The 20,461-nt window shown below is 42.6% G+C and overlaps 1 protein-coding gene across 1 annotated transcript in view; it reads right to left on the bottom strand.

The window, feature by feature from the left end:
- alx3 (ALX homeobox 3) overlaps positions 1 to 17,869 on the bottom strand; it is an 83,055-nt gene extending 65,186 nt beyond the window's left edge. The window contains exon 1 of the mRNA XM_068057751.1: positions 17,546 to 17,869. Coding sequence (XP_067913852.1) covers positions 17,546 to 17,849 — 304 coding nt within the window. The 5' untranslated portion in view covers positions 17,850 to 17,869. The remainder of the gene's footprint in view (positions 1 to 17,545) is intronic.
- Positions 17,870 to 20,461: the final 2,592 nt, after the last annotated feature.

Raw genomic sequence — 20,461 nt, 5'->3', positions numbered from 1 at the left:
GTTTCACTTTGGACAATGTGTTGGGGTGTGAACTGTTTTGAAGCAGCTCGAGAAAACCAGCCAAAAGAACAGTCACCATCTTTCATCACTTTGAGAAATTCCTAAGAATCAAGTGTAAGAAATAGTGAAACTGATGCTGCATTTGTCCTGAAAAGTCTGCCAAAAACCTCTGTTCTCACATTTCTCTTGGAAAGCTTACCAAACTGGTCTTCAACGTCGCCTGAAAAGAACTGTTTTGGAAAGATCCCAGTGACAGCCATTTACGCGTATTTGGGATGCCAAACTAAAAAGGGGACAACTGACATCTTTCCATATTTTCTTTTTTTTTCAAGAATTATCAATATTCAGCCAAAGTATTCTTTTCTTGTCATTTTTTTGTAACAGAGCTCTAAAGAGAAAAACTATTTTTTTCGGTTAACCTGTCAATGTCTGAAATGCGTTCAGGAGAACTTCCTTGACCAGGATGTTCTTCGTCCAACTAGGAAGAATGCATTGCTGGATCTGGTGCTGGGAATTGAGGTGGGCCAAGTGGACCAAGTGTCTGTGGTGGAACACTTGGGTAAGAGTGATCATCGTATCATAAAGTTTAGATTAACATTGGAGAAGAATAAGGAACAATCTAAATTAGAACTTCTAAATTGGAAGAGGGCTAAATTCAATGGAATGAGAGGGGATCTAGTCAGGATAAAATCAAACCAAAGATTGCTAGGAAAGACTGTAAGAGATGAGATGCTTCAGGTACAGGCTAGATGACACTCCAACAAGAGCGAAAGGTAAGGGAACCAAAGCCTTGGATGAAGAGGGAGATAAAGAATATGAAGAATCAAAAAAGAGGGTGTATGATGCATATGAGGTGAATTCTTCAAGTGAGAACCAGGCCAAATACAATAAATTGAGAGGGGAAGTGAAGAGGAAAATTAAGACTGGTAAAGAGAGAATATGAGAATACAATAGCAGTTAATATAAAATGGAACAAAAAAATCTTCTCCCAGCATGTAAATAGTAAATGGGTAGTAAGAGGTGTGGTGGGTCCTATTAGGGACAAAGGGTGATATATGCTTGGAGGCGCAGGGCATGGCTAATGCACTTAATGAGTGCTTTGTATTGTTGTTTACTCAGTAAAAGGATGCTGACACAATATCGGTAGAAGTCTAAATGGCAGAGGTAATGGATGGGGTGAAAATTGATAAGCAGGATGTACTGGAAAGGCTGGTTATGCTTAGAGTGGATAAGTTGCCTGGTCCAGATGGCTTGAATCCCAGGTTGCTAAAGGAAGTGGGAGTGGAGATAGTGGAAGGGCTTGCCATAATCTTCCAATCCTCCCTAAATATGGGGGGAGGTGCCAGAGGATTGGAGAACGGCAAATGTTGGACCCTTATTCAAGAAAGGGTGTAAGGACATTCCTATTAACTACAATAATAGTTCTGATGAAAGGTCACAGACCTGAAACGTTAACTCTGCTTTTCTCTCCACAGTTACTGCGTGACCTGCTGAGCATTTTCAGCACTTCCTGTTTTTATTTCAGATTTCCAGCATCTGCAGTATTTTGCTTTTATTTTATCCTATTAACTACAGGCTGGTCAGTTTAACATCAGTGTTGGGTAAGGTTTTAAAAATACGAGTGTATAAAATAAGTAATTTTAACTCAGAGAGATTAGCATGCAATGCAAGAAAATCAAAACTTCACAAGAAGACATCAAAACATTTTGGCCTTGCATAACAAATTGTAGTACATGAAAAGAAAAAGTATTAACTCACTGAGATTAAGCATATCATGCAAGATAAGCAAAATTTCACAAGGACGATTCAATTTGTTTTGGACTTTCATAAAAATAGTGTCACAAACCTGTATTATTTTTCTCCTTGGAATAAAAAAAAACCATGTTTGCCTTTAAGACTGTCGAAAACAGTGAATCTTTAAGGGAGAGAAAGTTCTGGAATTTCTAAGGCACAGTGTTCCACAGCTGCATTTTGTTATCCTGGGCAACAGCAGGAGAGAGAGGTCACAGGGTGTAATGTTTCCACTTAATTGTGTGTAGAACAGGCAAAAACCAGCTGAAACCAGACTCACCAGTGAGGCGTACTGAAGAGAAAGGAGTTGTTTATTCTCTCTCAGCAGAAATTCTACAAGGAGCTACAGGCCAAGATAATTCCCTAAAGAAAGAAGAAAAGCCTTCTTTTTACAAGAAACCGTTTGTATTGCTGAAGGAACTGTTGATGCCTACTGCAGCCAAAGAGTTGAATACCTATTAAGAATCGACTATTGCATCAAATCCACAGGAAGACTTTGAGTGGCCTTTGACTATTTCCACATTAGAATACCTCATCCACCAGGAACGTAATCCACATGACTTACATCACTTTTTTAAAAAAAATGGTTAACTACTGTTATTGTTGAGTATATGTGCATGAATGGGGGAGTTAGATTAAAATAAGAAGTTCTAATGTCTTTAGACATAGGTATATCTTAATAGTGTTTAAGATTTAATTTTAATAAATAGTTAATTTGTTATTCGCTACAGATAACTGGTTTGGTCTGTTTCAGTTTGGGGTTACTACAATGTTTAATTTGGCTTTTTTTCCAGTTGGGTGGAAAACTTTAAATAAGATGCAGCGACCTGTGGAGTGACGGGACTGAATTGACAGTGCGTTGCTCCTGCCGCAGTCGTAACAATAGTAATACACCACAGAATAAGTTTTAACTCAGTTGATGAAGCAACAGAGAAGGTTGATGAACAGAATGCAATGGATGTTGTCTGTATGGATTTTAAGAAAGTGTTTGACAAAGTGCCACATAAAAGGCTGGTTAGCAAAATTGAAGCTAATGGAATAGGAGGGTCAATGTCACCTTGGATAGAAAATTGGTTTAAGAACAGAAAACTGAGTTATGCCCCCAGTAATCTCATCCCCCCCCCCCCCCACCTCCCTTTAAATATGCAGAGCTGTGCCCCCAGTGCTCTCATCCCCCCCAACTCCCTTTAAATATGCAGAGCTGTGCCCCCAGTAATCTCATTCCTCCCCCACCTCCCTTTAAATATGCAGAGCTGTGCCCCCAGTAATCTCATCCCCCTCCTACCTCCCTTTAAATATGCAGAACTGTGCCTCCAGTAATCTCATCCCCCCTCCCACCTCCCTTTAAATATGCAGAGCTGTGCCTCCAGTAATTTCATCCCCCCTCCCACCTCCCTTTAAATATGCAGAGCTGTGCCTCCAGTAATTTCATCCCCCCCCCCACCTCCCTTTAACTTTGCAGAGTTGAGTCCCTGATAATCCCATCCCCTCTCCCACCTCCCATTAAATATGCAGAGCTGTGCCTCCAGTAATCTCATCCCCCCTCCCACCTCCCTTTAAATATGAAGAGCTGTGCCTCCAGTAATCTCATCCCCCCTCCCACCGCCCTTTAAATATGCAGAACTGTGCCTCCAGTAATCTCATCCCCCCTCCCACCTTACTTTAAATATGCAGAACTGTGCCTCCAGTAATCTCATCCCCCCTCCCACCTCCCTTTAAATATGCAGAACTGTGCCTATAGTAATCTCATCCCCCCTCCCACCTCCCTTTAAATATGCAGAGCTGTGCCTGCAGTAATTTCATCCCCCCTCCCACCTCCCTTTAAATATGCAGAGCTGTGCCTCCAGTAATCTCATCCCCCCTCCCACCTCCCTTTAAATATGCAGAACTGTGCCTCCAGTAATCTCATCCCCCCTCCCACCTCCCTTTAAATATGCAGAACAGTGCCTCCAGTAATCTCATCCCCCCTCCCACCTCCCTTTAAATATGCAGAGCTGTGCCTCCAGTAATCTCATCCCCCCTCCCACCTCCCTTTAAATATGCAGAGCTGTGCCTCCAGTAATTTCATCCCCCCTCCCACCTCCCTTTAAATATGCAGAACTGTGTCTCCAGTAATCTCATCCCCCCTCCCAACTCCCTTTAAATATGCAGAGCTGTGCCTCCAGTAATTTCATCCCCCCTCCCACCTCCCTTTAAATATGCAGAGCTGTGCCTCCAGTAATTTCATCCCCCCTCCCACCTCCCTTTAAATATGCAGAACTGTGTCTCCAGTAATCTCATCCCCCCTCCCAACTCCCTTTAAATATGCAGAGCTGTGCCTCCAGTAATTTCATCCCCCCTCCCACCTCCCTTTAAATATGCAGAGCTGTGCCTGCAGTAATTTCATCCCCCCTCCCACCTCCCTTTAAATATGCAGAGCTGTGCCTGCAGTAATTTCATCTCCCCTCCCACCTCCCTTTAAATATGCAGAGCTGTGCCTCCAGTAATCTCATCCCCCCTCCCACCTCCCTTTAAATATGCAGAACTGTGCCTCCAGTAATCTCATCCCCCCTCCCACCTCCCTTTAAATATGCAGAACGGTGCCTCCAGTAATCTCATCCCCCCTCCCACCTCCCTTTAAATATGCAGAGCTGTGCCTCCAGTAATCTCATCCCCCCTCCCACCTCCCTTTAAATATGCAGAGCTGTGCCTCTAGTAATCTCATCCCCCCTCCCACCTCCCTTTAACTTTGCAGAGTTGAGTCCCTGATAATCCCATCCCCCCTCTTTCATTCGTGAATAGGATGGCACATGACAGCCGCCGGTTCAGCGAAAAATTGAGAACTGAGGAGTAACAAGAAATACATAATCAGGCAAGGTAGTTAGCGCTTAGCATATTTAAATTGGGGTTGCGCCACCGGTAAAAGAGGGGCAGGACATATACGATGTTGGGGGTCATATCCTCCCCCACTAGAATATTCCGAGCTCTCCCGCCATGAAGTTGGAGGGCTGGTAAAGTTCAGCCCGTAGAAACAACAGAGAATCACTCAAGTGGGATTTTGAGTCAAGATTCCACAGCGGAATCATTCTCCCCACCGTACCAACTTCAAATCAATTCATTGTAAACCTGGCTCTTTTTTGATCTTAGTTCGAATTTTCTTCAGGAAAACGTGACGATTTTATGCAGCAATGTGGTGAGGTGCTATTGCTCAGTGTGAAAGCCTTGTTTAGGCTGATTAATGTTTGTTACTTTTATTTTTAAAGCGGTTTCTTTACTGGATGTGTCATTTTATTGTAGATTTCGCCGATGAATCTTTCCCTGTGCTTTCAGCGAAAGCTATTAAACCAGATGGAAATTAAACAGTGGCTTGTGTTGCCATTTCCCATTACATTCCCTACATCTGTAACCACAGCATGCAAATGTTAAAGTAATGTTTCATTCACAGGTGAGATACATAGATATGACAATTCCATTTCGGTGTTGCTGAGTTTCCCACTGTCCTAGAATTGTTTAATTGAATTCATCCTGATTTCGACTGTGTGCATCTCTCACCCCCCTCAGTACCAGGATCTCTCTCACTGGAGAACTATGATGGGGTCAGCCTGAGTGGAGTCTTAGAAATTAAACTCAGTTTATTCTTCTCTCCTTGTGAACAAAATTGTTAATTTAAACCAGGTCTGACTCGGATTACCGACAGTTCTGTTGCAAATGGCCAGTATCAACTGATGAGCCCAGAACGATCATTTCTGTGTGAGAGAGGACATGAGGTTCAGACAGAACAAAGCACAGAAGAAATAAAAGGGGGGAGAGAGAGTATGGAAGACAGTTGCAGCATGCCTGCAGGAGAGAAACAGGAGTCAGACAGAGCGGAGAGAATTAGCTTATGAGTAAATTATTCAATATATTTACTGTTGTCATGCAGGCCCCCACCTGCCAAAAATGAGACATATTAATTTTGTCATATGAACATTGATTTTAAACTTGCTGGAAAGAGAAGGCCTGTTACAAGGGCTGCCAGATACTTAGCTGAAAAACATTTGCACACTAACAGAGAGTGCTTGTGGAGACAAAAGGACCATTCCCTGACATATTCAACCAACAATGGATTTTGATCACCAGACATTGAAGGTGCAAGGAAGGGCATTCCAGAGAATGTTAAGGTGATACAATCCACAAACCAGCTGGCTAAACCTGCTGGTCACATAACTAACTGGCTGGTCCAGCATTTTTTGAACTAGCCACAGAGTTTTTGAACTCAGAACAAAGGCTTTTTTCTCCTGGAGTGAGATGATCTCTCCTGTCTGCTCCCATCTCTTTCTCACAAGCCTCTGGACCCACTGAGGACACATGAACATCGAACAAGGTTTAAGAAGAATACTGGGTCCCAATGAAAAGCAAGACCTACCTACAACCAAGGACCTTACAGCAAGCTCAAAGAACAGTAATCAAAACCATCTTCAGATATTGCCTCAAACTTTTCCAATTTATTTCTTCTGCTCTTTTCTGTCTCTATCTGCATGTGTGTATCGCGCATGCATGCTAGTGTGGGCACCTTTCATATCCGTAGGCGTTAACCGAATTAGAGTTTAAGTTTAATAAACAAAGAACAAAGATCAAAGAACAAAGAACAGTACAGCACAGGAACAGGCCATTCGGCCCTCCAAGCCAGCGCCGATCTTGATGCCTGCCTAAACTAAAACCTTCTGCACTTCCGGGGTCCGTATCCCTCTATTCCCATCCTATTCATGTATTTGTCAAGATGCCTCTTAAACGTCTCTATGGTACCTGTTTCCACCACCTCCCCCGACAACATGTTCCAGGCACTGTGTGTAAAGAACTTGCCTCGCACATCTCCTCTAAACTTTGCTCCTCTCACCTTAAACCTATGTCCCCTAGTAACTGACTCTTCCACCCTGGGAAAAAGCTTCTGACTATCCACTCTGTCCATGCCGCTTATAACTTTGTAAACCTCTATCATGTCACCCCTCCACCTCCGTCGTTCCAGTGAAAACAATCCGGGTTTATCCAACCTCTCCTCATAGCTAATGCCCTCCAGACCAGGCAACATCCTGGTAAACCTCTTCTGTACCCTCTCCAAAGCCTCCACGTCCTTCTGGTAGTGTGGCGACCAGAATTGCACGCAATATTCTAAGTGTGGTCTAACTAAGGTTCTGTACAGCTGCAGCATGACTTCCTATTTTTATACTCTATGCCCCGACCGATGAAGGCAAGCATGCCGTATGCCTTCTTAACTACCTTATCCACCTGCGTTGCCACTTTCAGTGACCTGTGGACCTGTACGCCCAGATCTCTCTGCCTGTCAAAACTCCTAAGAGTTCTGCCATTTACTGTATACTTCCCACCTGCATTAGACCTTCCAAAATGCATGACCTCAATTTGTCTGAATTAAACTCCATCTGCCATTTCTCCGCCCAAGTCTCCAACCGATCTATATCCTGCTGTATCCTCTGACAATCCTCATCACTATCCGCAACTCCACCAACCTTTGTGTCGTCCACCAACTTACTAATCAGACCAGCTACATTTTCCTCCAAATCATTTATATATACTACAAACAGCAAAGGTCCCAGCACTGATCCCTGCGGAACACCACTAGTCACATCCCTCTATTCAGAAAAGCACCCTTCCACTGCTACCCTCTATCTTCTATGGCCGAGCCAGTTCTAAAACAACATAGAACATAGAACAGTACAGCAGAGTACAGGCCCTTTGGCCCACGATGTTGTGCCGAACCTTTAACCTACTCTAAGATCAAACTAACTACATACCCTTCATTCTACTATCATCCATGTACCTATCCAAGAGTCGCTTAAATGCCCGTAATGTATCTGCTTCTACTACCACCGCTGGCAGCGCATTCCACGCACCCACCACTCTCTGTGTAAAGAACCTACCTCTGACATCTCCCCGAAGCCTTCCTCCAATCACCTTAAAATTATGCCCCCTGGTGATAGCCCTTTCCACCCTGGGAAAAAGTCTCTGACTATCCACTCTATCTATGCCTCTCATCATCTTGTACCCCTCGATCAAGTCACCTCTTCTGTATCCATCTTGCCAGCTCCCCTCTGATCCCATGTGACTTCACCTTTTGTATCAGTCTGCCATGAGGGACCTTGTCAAAGGCTTTACTGAAGTCCATATAGATAACATCCACTGCCCTTCATTCATCAATCATCTTTGTCACTTCCTCAAAAAACTCAATCAAATTAGTGAGACACGACCTCCCCTTCACAAAACCATGCTGCCTCTCGCTAATAAGTCCATTTGTTTCCAAATGGGAGTAAATCCTGTCCCGAAGAATCCTCTCTAATAATTTCCCTACCACTGACGTAAGGCTCACCGGCCTATAATTTCCTGGATTATCCTTGTTACCCTTCTTAAACAAAGGAACAACATTGGCTATTCTCCAGTCCTCTGGGACCTCACCTGTAGCCAATGAGGATGCAAAGATTTCTGTCAAGGCCTCCATCAGTATTCTGGGGTAGATCCCATCAAGCCCTGGGGACTTATCTACCTTAATGCTTTGCAAGACACCCAACACCTCCTACTTTTTGATAATGAGATGTCTGAGACTATCTACACTCCCTTCCCTGGGCTCATCATCCACCAAGTCCTTCTCTTTGGTGAATACTGATGCAAAGTACTCATTTAGTACCTTGCCCATTTCCTCTGGCTGCACACATAGATTCCCTTCTCTGTCCTTGAGTGGGCCAACCCTTTCCCTGGTTACCCTCTTGCTCTTTATATACGTATAAAAAGCCTTGGGATTTTCCTTAATCCTGTTTGCCAATGACTTCCCATGACCCCTTTTAGCCCTCCTGACTCCTTGCTTAAGTTCCTCCCTACTGTCTTTATATTCCTCAAGGGATTTGTTTGTTCCTAGCCTTCCAGCCCTTACGAATGCTTCCTTTTTCTTTTTGACGAGGCTCACAATATCCTGCACTATCCAAGGTTCCCGAAACTTGCCAAACTTATCCTTCTTCCTCACAGGAACATGCTGGTCCTGGATTCTAATCAACTGACATTTGAAAGACTCCCACATGTCAGATGTTGATTTACCCTCAAACAGCCGCCCCCAATCTAAATTCTTCAGTTCCTGCCTAATATTGTTATAAATAGCCTTCCCCCAATTTAGCACCTTCACCCGAGGACTACTCTTATCCTTATCCACAAGTACCTTAAAACGTATGGAATTATGGTCACTGCTCCCGAAATGATCCCCTACTGAAACTTCGACCACCTGGCCAGGCTCATTCCCCAATACCAGGTCCAGAATGGCCCCATCCCTAGTTGGACTATCTACATACTGTTTCAAGAAGCCCTCCTGAATGCTCCTTACAAATTCTGCCCCATCTGAGCCCCTAGCACTAAGTGAGTCCCAGTCAATATAGAGGAAGTTAAAATCACCCACCACTACAACCCTGTTACCTTTACATCTTTCCAAAATCTGTCTACATATCTGCTCCTCTACCTCCCGCTGGCTGTTGGGAGGCCTGTAGTAAACCCCCAACATCGTGACTGCACCCTTCCTATTCCTGAGCTCCACCCATATTGCCTTGCTGCATGACCCCTCTGAGGTGTCCTCCCGCAGTACAGCTGTGATATTCTCCTTAACCAGTAATGCAACTCCCTCACCCCTTTTACATCCCCCTCTATCCTGCCTGAAGCTTCTAAATCCTGGAACATTTAGCTGCCAATCCTGTCCTTCCCTCAACTAAGTCTCTGTAATAGCAACAACATCATAATTCCAAGTACTAATCCAAGCTCTAAGTTCATCTGCCTTACCGGTTATACTTCTTGCATTGAAACAAATGCACTTCAGACCACCAGTCCTGCTGTTCTCCGCAACATCTCCCTGCCTGCTCTTCCTCTTAGTCTTACTGGCCTTATTCACTAGTTCCCCGTCATTTATTTCACTTGCTGTCCCACTGCTCTGGTTCCCACCCCCCTGCCACACTAGTTTAAACCCTCCCGAGTGACGTGAGCAAACCTTTTTCAAAGTTCAACCTTTTTTCTTTAAACCTAAAAAAATCTGTTTGGCTAGTTTCTTTGTCTTATAATTGGAAGTCAGTGAACACATATTCAGTAAGGGGGGAGTTAAAAAATGGTGTTTAAAATTAAACCCTGTTACGGTAAGATCAGGTGAAGGTGAAGAGGGAACCCTAGACCCCTTTCTCACCTGGTCGTAACACTGTATATTAGATATTTGAAAAGCACATTTAATTGAGTAATCTGAGCTCTTTTGACAAAGATATACGAACATATGAATTAGGAGCAGGAATAGGCCACTCAGCCCCTCAAGCCTGCTCTGCCATTCAATAAGATCATGGCTGATCTGATTGTAATCTCAACTCCACATTCCCACCTACCCCCAATAACCTTTCACCCCCTTGCTTATCAAGAATCTATCTACTTCTGCCTTAATAATATTCAAAGACTCTGCTTCAACCGCCTTTTGGGGAAGAGAATTCCAAAGACTCTCCTCATCTCGGTCTTAAATGGGCGACTCCTTATGTTTAAACAGTGACCCCTAATTCTAGATTCTCCCACAAGAGGAAACATCCTTTTCCCATCCACCCTGTCAAGACCCCTCAGAATCTTATATGCTTCAATCAAGTTGCCTCTTACTCTTCTAAACTCTAGCAGATACAAGCCTAGCCTGTCCAACCATTCCTCATAAGACAACCCACCCATTCCATGTATTAGTCTAGTAAACCTTCTCTGAACTGCTGCAAATGCATTTACATCCTTAAATAAAGGAGACCAGTACTGTACACAGTACTCCAGATGCGGTCTCACCAATGACCTGTATAGCTGAAGCATAAGCTCCCAACTTTTGTATTCCATTCCCCTCGCAATAAATGATAACATTCTATTAGCTTTCTGAATTACTTGCTATACCTGCATACTAACCTTTTGCGATTCATGCACTAGGACACCCAGATCCCTCTGCATCTCAGAGCTCTGCAATCTCTCACCATTTAGATAATATGCTTTTTTTTTATTCTTCCTGCCAAAATGGACAATTTCACATTTTCCCACATTATACTCCATTTGCCAGATCTTTGCCCACTCACTTTAACCTATCTATATCCCTTTGTAGTCCCCTTATGTCCCCTTCACAAGTTACTTTCCTACCTATCTTTGTGTCATCAGCAAATTCAACAATCATACCTTTGGGTTCCTTCATCTAAATCATTTACATAAATTGTAAAAAATTGAGACCCCAGCACAGATCCCTGTGGCACACCCATTGTTACATTTGCCAACCAGGAAATGACCCATTTATGCCTACTCTGTTTCCTGTTAGCTAGCCAATCTTCTATCCATGCCAAAATGTTACCCCCTACACATGAGCTTTTATTTTCCAAAATAACCTTTGATGTGACACCTTGTCAAATGTCTTCTGAAAATCTAAGTACAGTACATCCACTGGTTTCACTTTATCCACAGCACGTTGCTTCTTCAAAGAACTCCAATAAATTGGTGAGACATGATTTCCCTTTCACAAAACCATGTTGACTCTACCTGATTACCTTGAATTTTTCTAAATGCCCTGCTATAACATCTTTAATAATAGCTTCTAACATTTTCCCTATGACAGTTGTTAAGCTAACTGGCCTGTAGTTTCCTGCTTTCTGTCCCCCTCCCTTTTTGAATAAAGGAGTTACATTGGCTATTTTCCAATCTAATGTCTTGACCCCATTACTCTTCAAATCATCTTTCAATTTGTTTCAATACCTATCAGCCCTCATTTTAAGAACTTTCCTCCGACTCTAACTGTGAGCAGCCGACACAAATATCTTTCATCCATTTCTCCACGCGCTATATGACAGGCCTCAGAGCTTTCAGAGCCGACATTCCTAAAACTTGTGTAAAATAATCACAATAACGGTAGAATTAACTGGAGAAAATGTTTAGTGATCATTTGCGGCCCTGGCTGTGCAGCTTTTCGTGAGCTACGATGAACCAAGTCTGAACACATTTTTCACTAATTGCTGAAATGAATTTTCAGTTACAGGCAGCAAGATTCAGATTAGTTTCTGAGTGAAATGGGAATTTTTTTTCATTCAGTTCCTGCAGATTATTAAACATCAGGTACAGTCAAAGACTTGCCCCAAAGAAATTAACATTATCTACAGCTGAGCAATCATTAAATGGAAAATAATAATTATAGCAAATACCATCCCATTATTTAAAATAAAAGATGATATTAATATATCCCAGCTCAATATATTGGTACAAATGTATTACAAATAAAGTTGAAAAATAATTTATTAAATTATTTGTAATTATCACAATCAACTTAAATGGTGTTCAATACTCTGAAATGTATTACATGAGCTTTTTGATAAAGAAATGCATACTTGTTTAGTTTTGTACATATTTTTTGAAGTAATTTTATTGCAAACTGTCCAGTGCCCGCACTGATATCGACCAGCCCAGAGCTCGGAACCTGGACCTTCCTTATCCTCAGCCTAACGAGCTTTGACTATTGTTAATAAAGCTTTATACTTTTAATAAAAACCATGAAGAATACTTCAGATATTCTGTCTGTGCTCTGTTATCCTCCCTTTAGTAGTGCACTTTGGACCATCCAGTCCATAATGTTCAGATCGCAATTCTCACCATTTGTTTCCTAACTTATAATAGTTCCTTTAATTTAAAATGCATTGGTGTAATTTTAAAACAATGTGTATTTTTCACATTTTATACTATTATTTTTGTGTAATGTAACCAGAATTATTAAATACATTGAAGCTATGTTCAATTATTCAATATTATTTTAATATAATGGTCTGCATATTTTCTCAGGCTGCTGTAAATAGAAAATGGAAACCGCCTCGGGATAAAAGATTGTAGCAATTGTTTGTACAAGTGAAATGTGGAAATTTAACTCCAAGGCCAAAAATGTTACAGTTAGAGAAAGTGTGAATTTCCACACTCAGGGCTGGTGACACGACCTAAACTGCAAGATCCCAAGGCAGTGATCATGCTGGTTAATAAGACACCACCTGTTTGGTGATAGTTGAAGACATTTTTCTGGTTCACGGGGAGGACTGACAATTGGAACAGTAAGGATGATAATATAATTTGCAGGAAGAAAATGAGAGTTTGATTTGGCAGTACAGTGTTTGAAAGCATTTACATAATTGTACAGGAAAGAATGATAGGATCTTACAGCACTGAAGGAGGCCACTTGGCTCGTCGCATCTGTGCCGTCTCTTTGAAAGAGTTATCCGGTTTAATATTACACCCCATTTTCCCGTAACCCTGCAAGTGGCCCTCTTCAAGTACATATCCAATTGCCATTTGAAAGTTCCAATGGAGTCAGTTTCCACCATCCTTTCAGGTAGTACATTCAGGATCCTGACAACTTGATTTCCCCTCTAGTTTCTTTGTCCATTATTTGAAATCTATTTATTTTATTGTAAATATAAATATCAAGTTTTATTAACATCAATCAATTCTTGTTTAACTCAGAATAAATCACCAAATAAATCAAATGACTTGCCAGAGGAAATAACGTCTCCCTACTTGCTCTATCAAAATGCCTCATAATTTTAAATATCTCTATTAAATCTCTCCTTAACCTTCTCTCCTTAACCTAGCAGCTGACTTAGAACTGGTGTGGACCAGGGGAATCCGACTGTTTAATTAAAACAAAGCATTGCGAAGGCCACAGGCGGGTGTTGACGTGATGTGATTTCTACCCAGTGTATTGAGCAGTTTCATCTGGTAAAGTGAATGAGAACAATTGCAGCTTCTCCAGTCTCTCCACATAACTGAAGTCCCTCATCCCTGGTACCTTTCTAGTAAATCTCCTCTGTACCCTCTCTAAGGCCTCAACATCCTTCCCAAAATATGGTTCCCAGAATTGGACACAATACTCCAGCCTCTTTATCTTAACATCTCACGTGGCTTTGCTATTCCTGTATGGACTATTGCTGATAAGGTAATGTCTGATCATTTCCTGTATTGCTCTCTACCATACTCCCCTTTCCTCTCCCAACCCTTTTTCTTTCTGTGTCTGTCTCTGGGGGAAAAAAAGCACTCCCTCAGGTCACTAACCACTGCATTTTTTAACTCACAACTATCAAGCCTTTGGTCCACAATTCACCATAACATTTCTGCAGCTACCGATTTGCTAAATGAATTCCTCTCCACCATCTTTGATGCCCTTGTCCCCATTAGAACAATTACTCGCTTTCATACTAGTTGCTCCCCTGGTCATTCCCCTCATCTCCATTCCCTGAAGTCCAAGGATCATAGGTTTCTATGTATTTGGTGAACAGCTGATCTAACTACCCATTGCCAAATCTTGCTGTACCACTTAAACCAATATCGGGTCTTGCTCTTCATTGCTAAAACTGTTCACCATTCAAAGATCGAGGAATGAAAAGGTAACCCTTGGATTTCTCTGTGACAAACCATCTTCTTAAGCCACCCTCCCCTCTCGCCTTTAACAAGTGCAAGGAGCTTATGGACTTCTTTGTAAGAAAATTCATCCATTCAGCTGCCTTCCCTCCATTCCCCTAGCCTACCAAGCCAAACTTCCCCTAATGTTCCCTACTGCCCTAGCCCCAAACTCACATCTCCTGCCTTGCTCTCTTCAAGCTCATCTTGTCCATGAGACCCAACTCCTGCTCCCTTGATCCTATTCCGATCAAACTGCTGACCACTCAACTTCCCTTGTTACTTGACATTGTGAATGGTTCACTCTCCTCAGGTACTATCCACCCCTTCAAATCTGCCATCATCACCCCTTCCTCAAAAAACCTAACTTTCACCCCTCTGTCCATGAAAACTATCACCCTATCTTCAACCTTCGTTTCCTCTCTCGAATTCTTGAACATGCTGTCGCCTCCCATCTAACCCTACAATTCCATGCTTGAATCAAGTTTCTGGCCCTGCCACAGCACTGAAACAGTCCTTATCAAAGTAACAAGTGTCATTTTGGTAACTGTGACCATGATAAACAATCTCTCCTCATCTTTCTCAATCTGTCTACAGCCTTCAACATAGTTGACCACACTATCCTCCTCCAACTCTTCTCCTTTGCTATCCATCTGGGTGGAACTGTCCTTGCTTGGTTCTATTGTTATCTATCAAATTGCAGCCAGAGAATCACCTGTAATGGCTTCACTTCCTTTTCCCGTGCCATTACCTCTGGTGAGCTCCAAGGATCTATCCTTGGTCTCCTTCTATTTCTCATCTACACGCTGCCCCTCAATGATATAATCTGAAAACGCATCAGGGTCCACATGTACGCTGATGACTCTCAGCTGTTTCTCACCACCACCTCTCTGGACCCTTACCTCCACTGTCTCTGATTTATCACACTGCTTGTGATCCAATATTGGAAGAGTGGAAATTTCCTCCAACTAAATATTGGGAAGATTGTAGCCATTATCCCTACCACAAACTCCTTTGCCTGGCACCATTTCCATCCCTAGCAACTCTCTGAAGCTGAGGCAGATAGTTCTCAACGTTGGTATTGCGTTTGACCCTGAAATGAGCTTCCGATCACATATCCGCTCAATCACCAAGGCTACCTATTTCCACCTCAACATCACCTGACTCCAAGCCTAACTCAGCTCATCTGCTGCTGCAACCCTCATCCATGCCTTTGTTATTTCTAGACTTGACTATTCTAATGCTCTCCTGGCCAGCCTCCCATCTTCTACTCCACATAAATTTCTGCTCATCCAAAACTCTGCTGTCTATATCTTAACTCGTTCCAAGTTCCGTTCACCCATAACCCCTGTACTTGCTACCCTAGACTCAGTACCTTGCTCTATGGCAGCGAGGCCTGGACAACGTATGCCAGCCAAGAGCGACGTCTCAATTCATTCTATCTTCGCTGCCTCCGGAGAATACTTGGCATCAGGTGGCAGGACTATATCTCCAACACAGAAGTCCTTGAAGCGGCCAACACCCCCAGCTTATACACACTACTGAGTCAGCGGCGCTTGTGATGGCTTGGCCATGTGAGCCGCATGGAAGATGGCAGGATCCCCAAAGACACATTGTACAGCGAGCTCGCCACTGGTATCAGACCCACCGGCCGTCCATGTCTCCGCTATAAAGACGTCTGCAAACGCGACATGAAATCGTGTGACATTGATCACAAGTCGTGGGAGTCAGTTGCCAGCATTCGCCAGAGCTGGCGGCAGCCATAAAGACAGGGCTAAATTGTGGCGAGTCGAAGAGACTTAGTAGTTGGCAGGAAAAAAGACAGAGGCGCAAGGGGAGAGCCAACTGTGCAACAGCCCCGACAAACAAATTTCTCTGCAGCACCTGTGGAAGAGCCTGTCACTCCAGAATTGGCCTTTATAGCCACTCCAGGCGCTGCTTCACAAACCACTGACCACCTCCAGGCGCGTATCCATTGTCTCTCGAGATAAGGAGGCCCAAAAGAAGACTAGCTCCATGTCCGACAATGCCTCAATTTTACAATCTTCATCCTTGTTTTCAAATCCTTCTATGTCCTCAGCTCTCCCAATCACTAATCTCCTCCAGCACTGCAAGCCTTCAACATCTTTGCACACTCCAATACCGGCCTCTTACACATTATCGAGTTCTGATGGAAGGTTAGTGACCTGAAATGTTAACTCTGTTTCTCTCTCCATAGATGTTGCCAGACCTGCTGAGTATTTCCAGCACTTACTGTTTTTATTACCAATTTTGATCACACTACCATTAGCAGTCATACTTTGGCCCTCAGCTCTGGATTCTATGGTCAGATGATATGTGTTGTCTCTGAACTTAACTGTTAGTAAACTCACGTTGAGTCTGTTCCAATATAAAACTGGGAAATATACTGAAATAACTGCATGTAAATTTAAATGTAAATTTAGGTGCATAAGTATTTTAAATGAGAGTGAAACTATCAGCCTGAGATAGCTGGGTTACTGATTAACGATTCTCAGATGGCACAGAACGTTCAATGAGATTCATGCATCCACGAAATAGGTATTCACACTTTCAGTTCCAGACAGAAACTAGTTCAATTCATGTTAAAAACCCAAACAAATAAAGAAAGAAAGGTCAATATTTAGAAATGATTCATTAAACTTCTTTTGTGACGGCCGCAAAACAACACCCTTTAAATGACAATTAGGAACACAATCCGATTGTTTACAAAGTGTCATGTACATTCTAGATTAACGTTCCAATTCATAGAGATGTAAGAATTATGTCTGTGCATGAATACAGGGAACCTTTAATCAATCTTATTAAAAGTTTGCGCACTCTATAAGCAGCTGGCATTGGTCCAATAAACCTTGTCATTGTTCAGAATTCATCTACAGTAACTGCACTTCTTGGGGTGTTTCTAGAATGTTCTATTTATGTTGTAGATTGCCAGCACTTTTTGGTTTTTTTTGTTCATATAAAATTTAATTACTGGAAACAGACACACTCTTCATTAAATACAGACACTCTGGCACACTGTTCACTGAATACAGACACTCAGGCACACACTGCCTGAAAGGGTGGTGGAGGCAGGAACCTTCACATCATTTAAGAAGTATTTAGATGAGCACTTGAAACGCCATAGCATACAAGGCTACGGGCCAAATGCTGGAAAATGGGATTAGAATAGATAGGTGCTCGATGGCCAGCACAGACACGATGGGCCGAAGGGCTTGTTTCTGTGCTGTGTAACTATGAAGATACTCTGTGCCCTGTTCACTCAATACAGACACTCTGTGCACTTATTACTGGTTACAGGCTGGATACAGACACTCACCCTCGGGGTTCTTATTCACTTCCCCAGTAGGTGACCTGGACTGATGTCCTTCAACATTCTCCAAGTACTTGGGCGGGTTCCCTGCTGACGACCTCTGGTGACCATCTCGGTACAAGTAATCGCATTGGGGCTCCGGAAATCTCCCGGTCCTGGTGCTGAAGTTATTGCGGTGAAGTTTGTCACTGAGATGAAATGGTATGGGATTGGGCTCCGGGTCTTTGTGAGCCTGGTTCAGAGAGGCGCGGTGCGGTAAACAGACCAGAGACTCCATCATCAACCTGGCATCCATATACTTATGTTTCATATTTCATCGTAATCGTGGTGCTCTCTCTCCTCAGTGCTTCTCTCTACCTCTCCTCCACTCCCCATGCCCTATTGCTGAGATGGGCGGGTTGTTTACGAAATAAGATATTAAGATCTTTAGCGACAAGAGGGTTCAAATATTTGTGACATAATCGCCTAAAAATCCAATCACATGGAACACTGGGCGCCTTTGTTAACCCTTTCACATTCCTGTAATTCTGGCAATAACAAGTTCCAAATTGTCAACTATTAGGGTACAAAACGATGCTCATAGAAAATGTCTTTAATATGCATAGTGTGGAGGGATTTGTGAGATACCCAATCTCATTTTGAAAGTTGCAGTGCAGTAATACCCTAATAACCCGAGTGATATTCTTCTAACGGAAGATTTGAAAATAAAATTGTTTCACAGAAAAAAATGTTTCAGGCTTTCTTCCGCACTTTTGAAAATTGGTCAGATAGAGAAAAGGCATTTCTAATTTCAGAAAATTGCATTTTCATAAACCGCGAGATGCGGTCCGTTCACTCCCCAGTTTTTTTGTTTCAATGGATAACTTCCAATTATTTTTCTATTGCCTCGAACAGCCCATTGGAATCGGACTGTTGATAGCTGTGTTCGGAGTGCTTTATAGTGACTGCAGAACGCGAATCCTTTTTAATCGATCGACAGCAGAAGTTAGTCCTGGTTCCTCATAGTCACATCTCACTGTCCAAACCAAGCACCAAACAGACAGACATTGTGATTGAAGAATGCTAATTTCCTCGTTCAGAATATTGTTCAGGTTTAAAACAACTATTGTTAGTGAAAGATTTTTTAAATAGAATAGATTGGAAGGGTTTAAAATTGATAAAGAGGATGTATTAAATAGGTTGTCTGTACTTGAAAGTGAATAAAGCACCAGGGCCGGATGAGCATCCAAGGATACTGAGGGAAGCGAGGGTGGAAATCACAGAGGCACTGGCCATAATTTTTCAGTCTTCCTTAGACTCAGAGGTGGTGCCAGAGGACTGGAGGATTGCAAATGTTACACCCTTGTTCAAAAAAGGGTGTAAAGATAAACCCAGCAACTACAGGCCAGTCAGTTTAACTTCGGTGGTGGAGAAACGTCTAGAAAAAATAATTTGGGACAAAATCAATAGTCACATGGACAAATGAGAGTTAATTAAAGAAAGCCAGGATGGATTTCTTAAGGGAAAATCATGTTTAACTAACTTGCAGGAGTTTTTTTGAAGTGGTAATAGAGAGGGTTGATGAGGGCAATGCTGTTGATGTGGTGTACATGGACTTTCAAAAGGCATTTGATAAAGTGCCACACAACAGACTTGCGAGCAAGGTTATAGCTCATGGAATACAAGGGTTGGTAGCAACATGGATACGGAATTGGCTGAGTGGCAGGAATCAAAGAGTAGTGGTTAATGGATGTTTTTTGGGCTGGATGAAGATTTGTAGTGGAGTTCCCCAGGGATCAGTGTTGGGACCCTTGATTTTCCTGATATATATTAATGGCCTAGACCTTGACGTACAGGGCACAATTTCAAAGTTTGTGGGTGATACAAAACTTGGAAGCATTGTGAACTGTGAGGAGGATAGTGTAGAACTTCAAAAGGACATCGACAGGTTAGTGGATTGGGCAGACAGGTGGCAGATGAAGTTCAATGCAGAGAAATGTGAAATGATTCATTTTGGTAGGAAAAACATGGGGAGACAATACAGAATAAAGGGTACAATTCTAAAACGGGGTGCAGGAACAGAGGAACCTGGGTGCATATGTCCATAAGTCATTGAAGGTGGCAGGGCAGGTTGAGAGAGTGGTTAATAAAACACAGTATCCTGGGCTTTATTAATAGGGGCATAGAGTACAAGAGCAAGAAAGTTATGTTGAACTTGTATAAGACATTAGTTCAGCCTCAGCTGGAGTATTGCATCCAGTTCTGGGTGCCGCAGTTAAGGAAAGACGCAAGAGTATAGAAAAGATCCACGTGAATGGTTCCAGGGATGAGGAATTTCAGTGATGAAGATAGATTGGAGATGTTAGGACTGTTTTCCTTGGAGAAGAGAAGGCTGAGAGGTGATTTGATAGAGGTATTCAAAATCATGAGGGGTCTGGACAGAGTAGATAGAGAGAAACTGTTCCTGTTCATGAAAGGATCGAGAACGAGAGGGCACAGATTTAAAGTATTTGGTAAGAGAGGCAAAAATGGCATGTGGAAAAACATTTTCACAGTGAGTGGTTAAGGTCTGGAATGCGCTGCCTGAGAGCGTGGTGGAGGCAGGTTCAATTGAAGCATTCAAAAGGGAATTAGACAGTTATATCAGAAGGAAGAACGTGCAGGGATACGGGGAGAAGGCAGGGAATGGAACTGAGGGAATTGCTCTTCCAGAGAGTGAGTGAAGACACGATGGGCCGAATGGCCTCCTTCTGTACTGTAACAATTTGGTGATTCAGTGATTTGGTTCGGATAATCGATGCACAAACCCGGACACAGGATGTAGATAGAAAATCTCAGATAAAATAGTTAATTAATGAGATAAATACAGGCATTTAGGCAGAAAAAAAGACCATTCTACCCAGTTGCATTCTATCCTTTCTTTAATTTATCACCCGAAACCCA

This window comes from Heterodontus francisci, chromosome 25 (genome assembly GCF_036365525.1).
Source record: "Heterodontus francisci isolate sHetFra1 chromosome 25, sHetFra1.hap1, whole genome shotgun sequence".
Classification (NCBI taxonomy): domain Eukaryota; kingdom Metazoa; phylum Chordata; class Chondrichthyes; order Heterodontiformes; family Heterodontidae; genus Heterodontus; species Heterodontus francisci.
The sequence above is the reverse complement of the archived record's forward strand: the minus strand, read 5'-3'. Positions and strand labels throughout refer to the sequence as shown.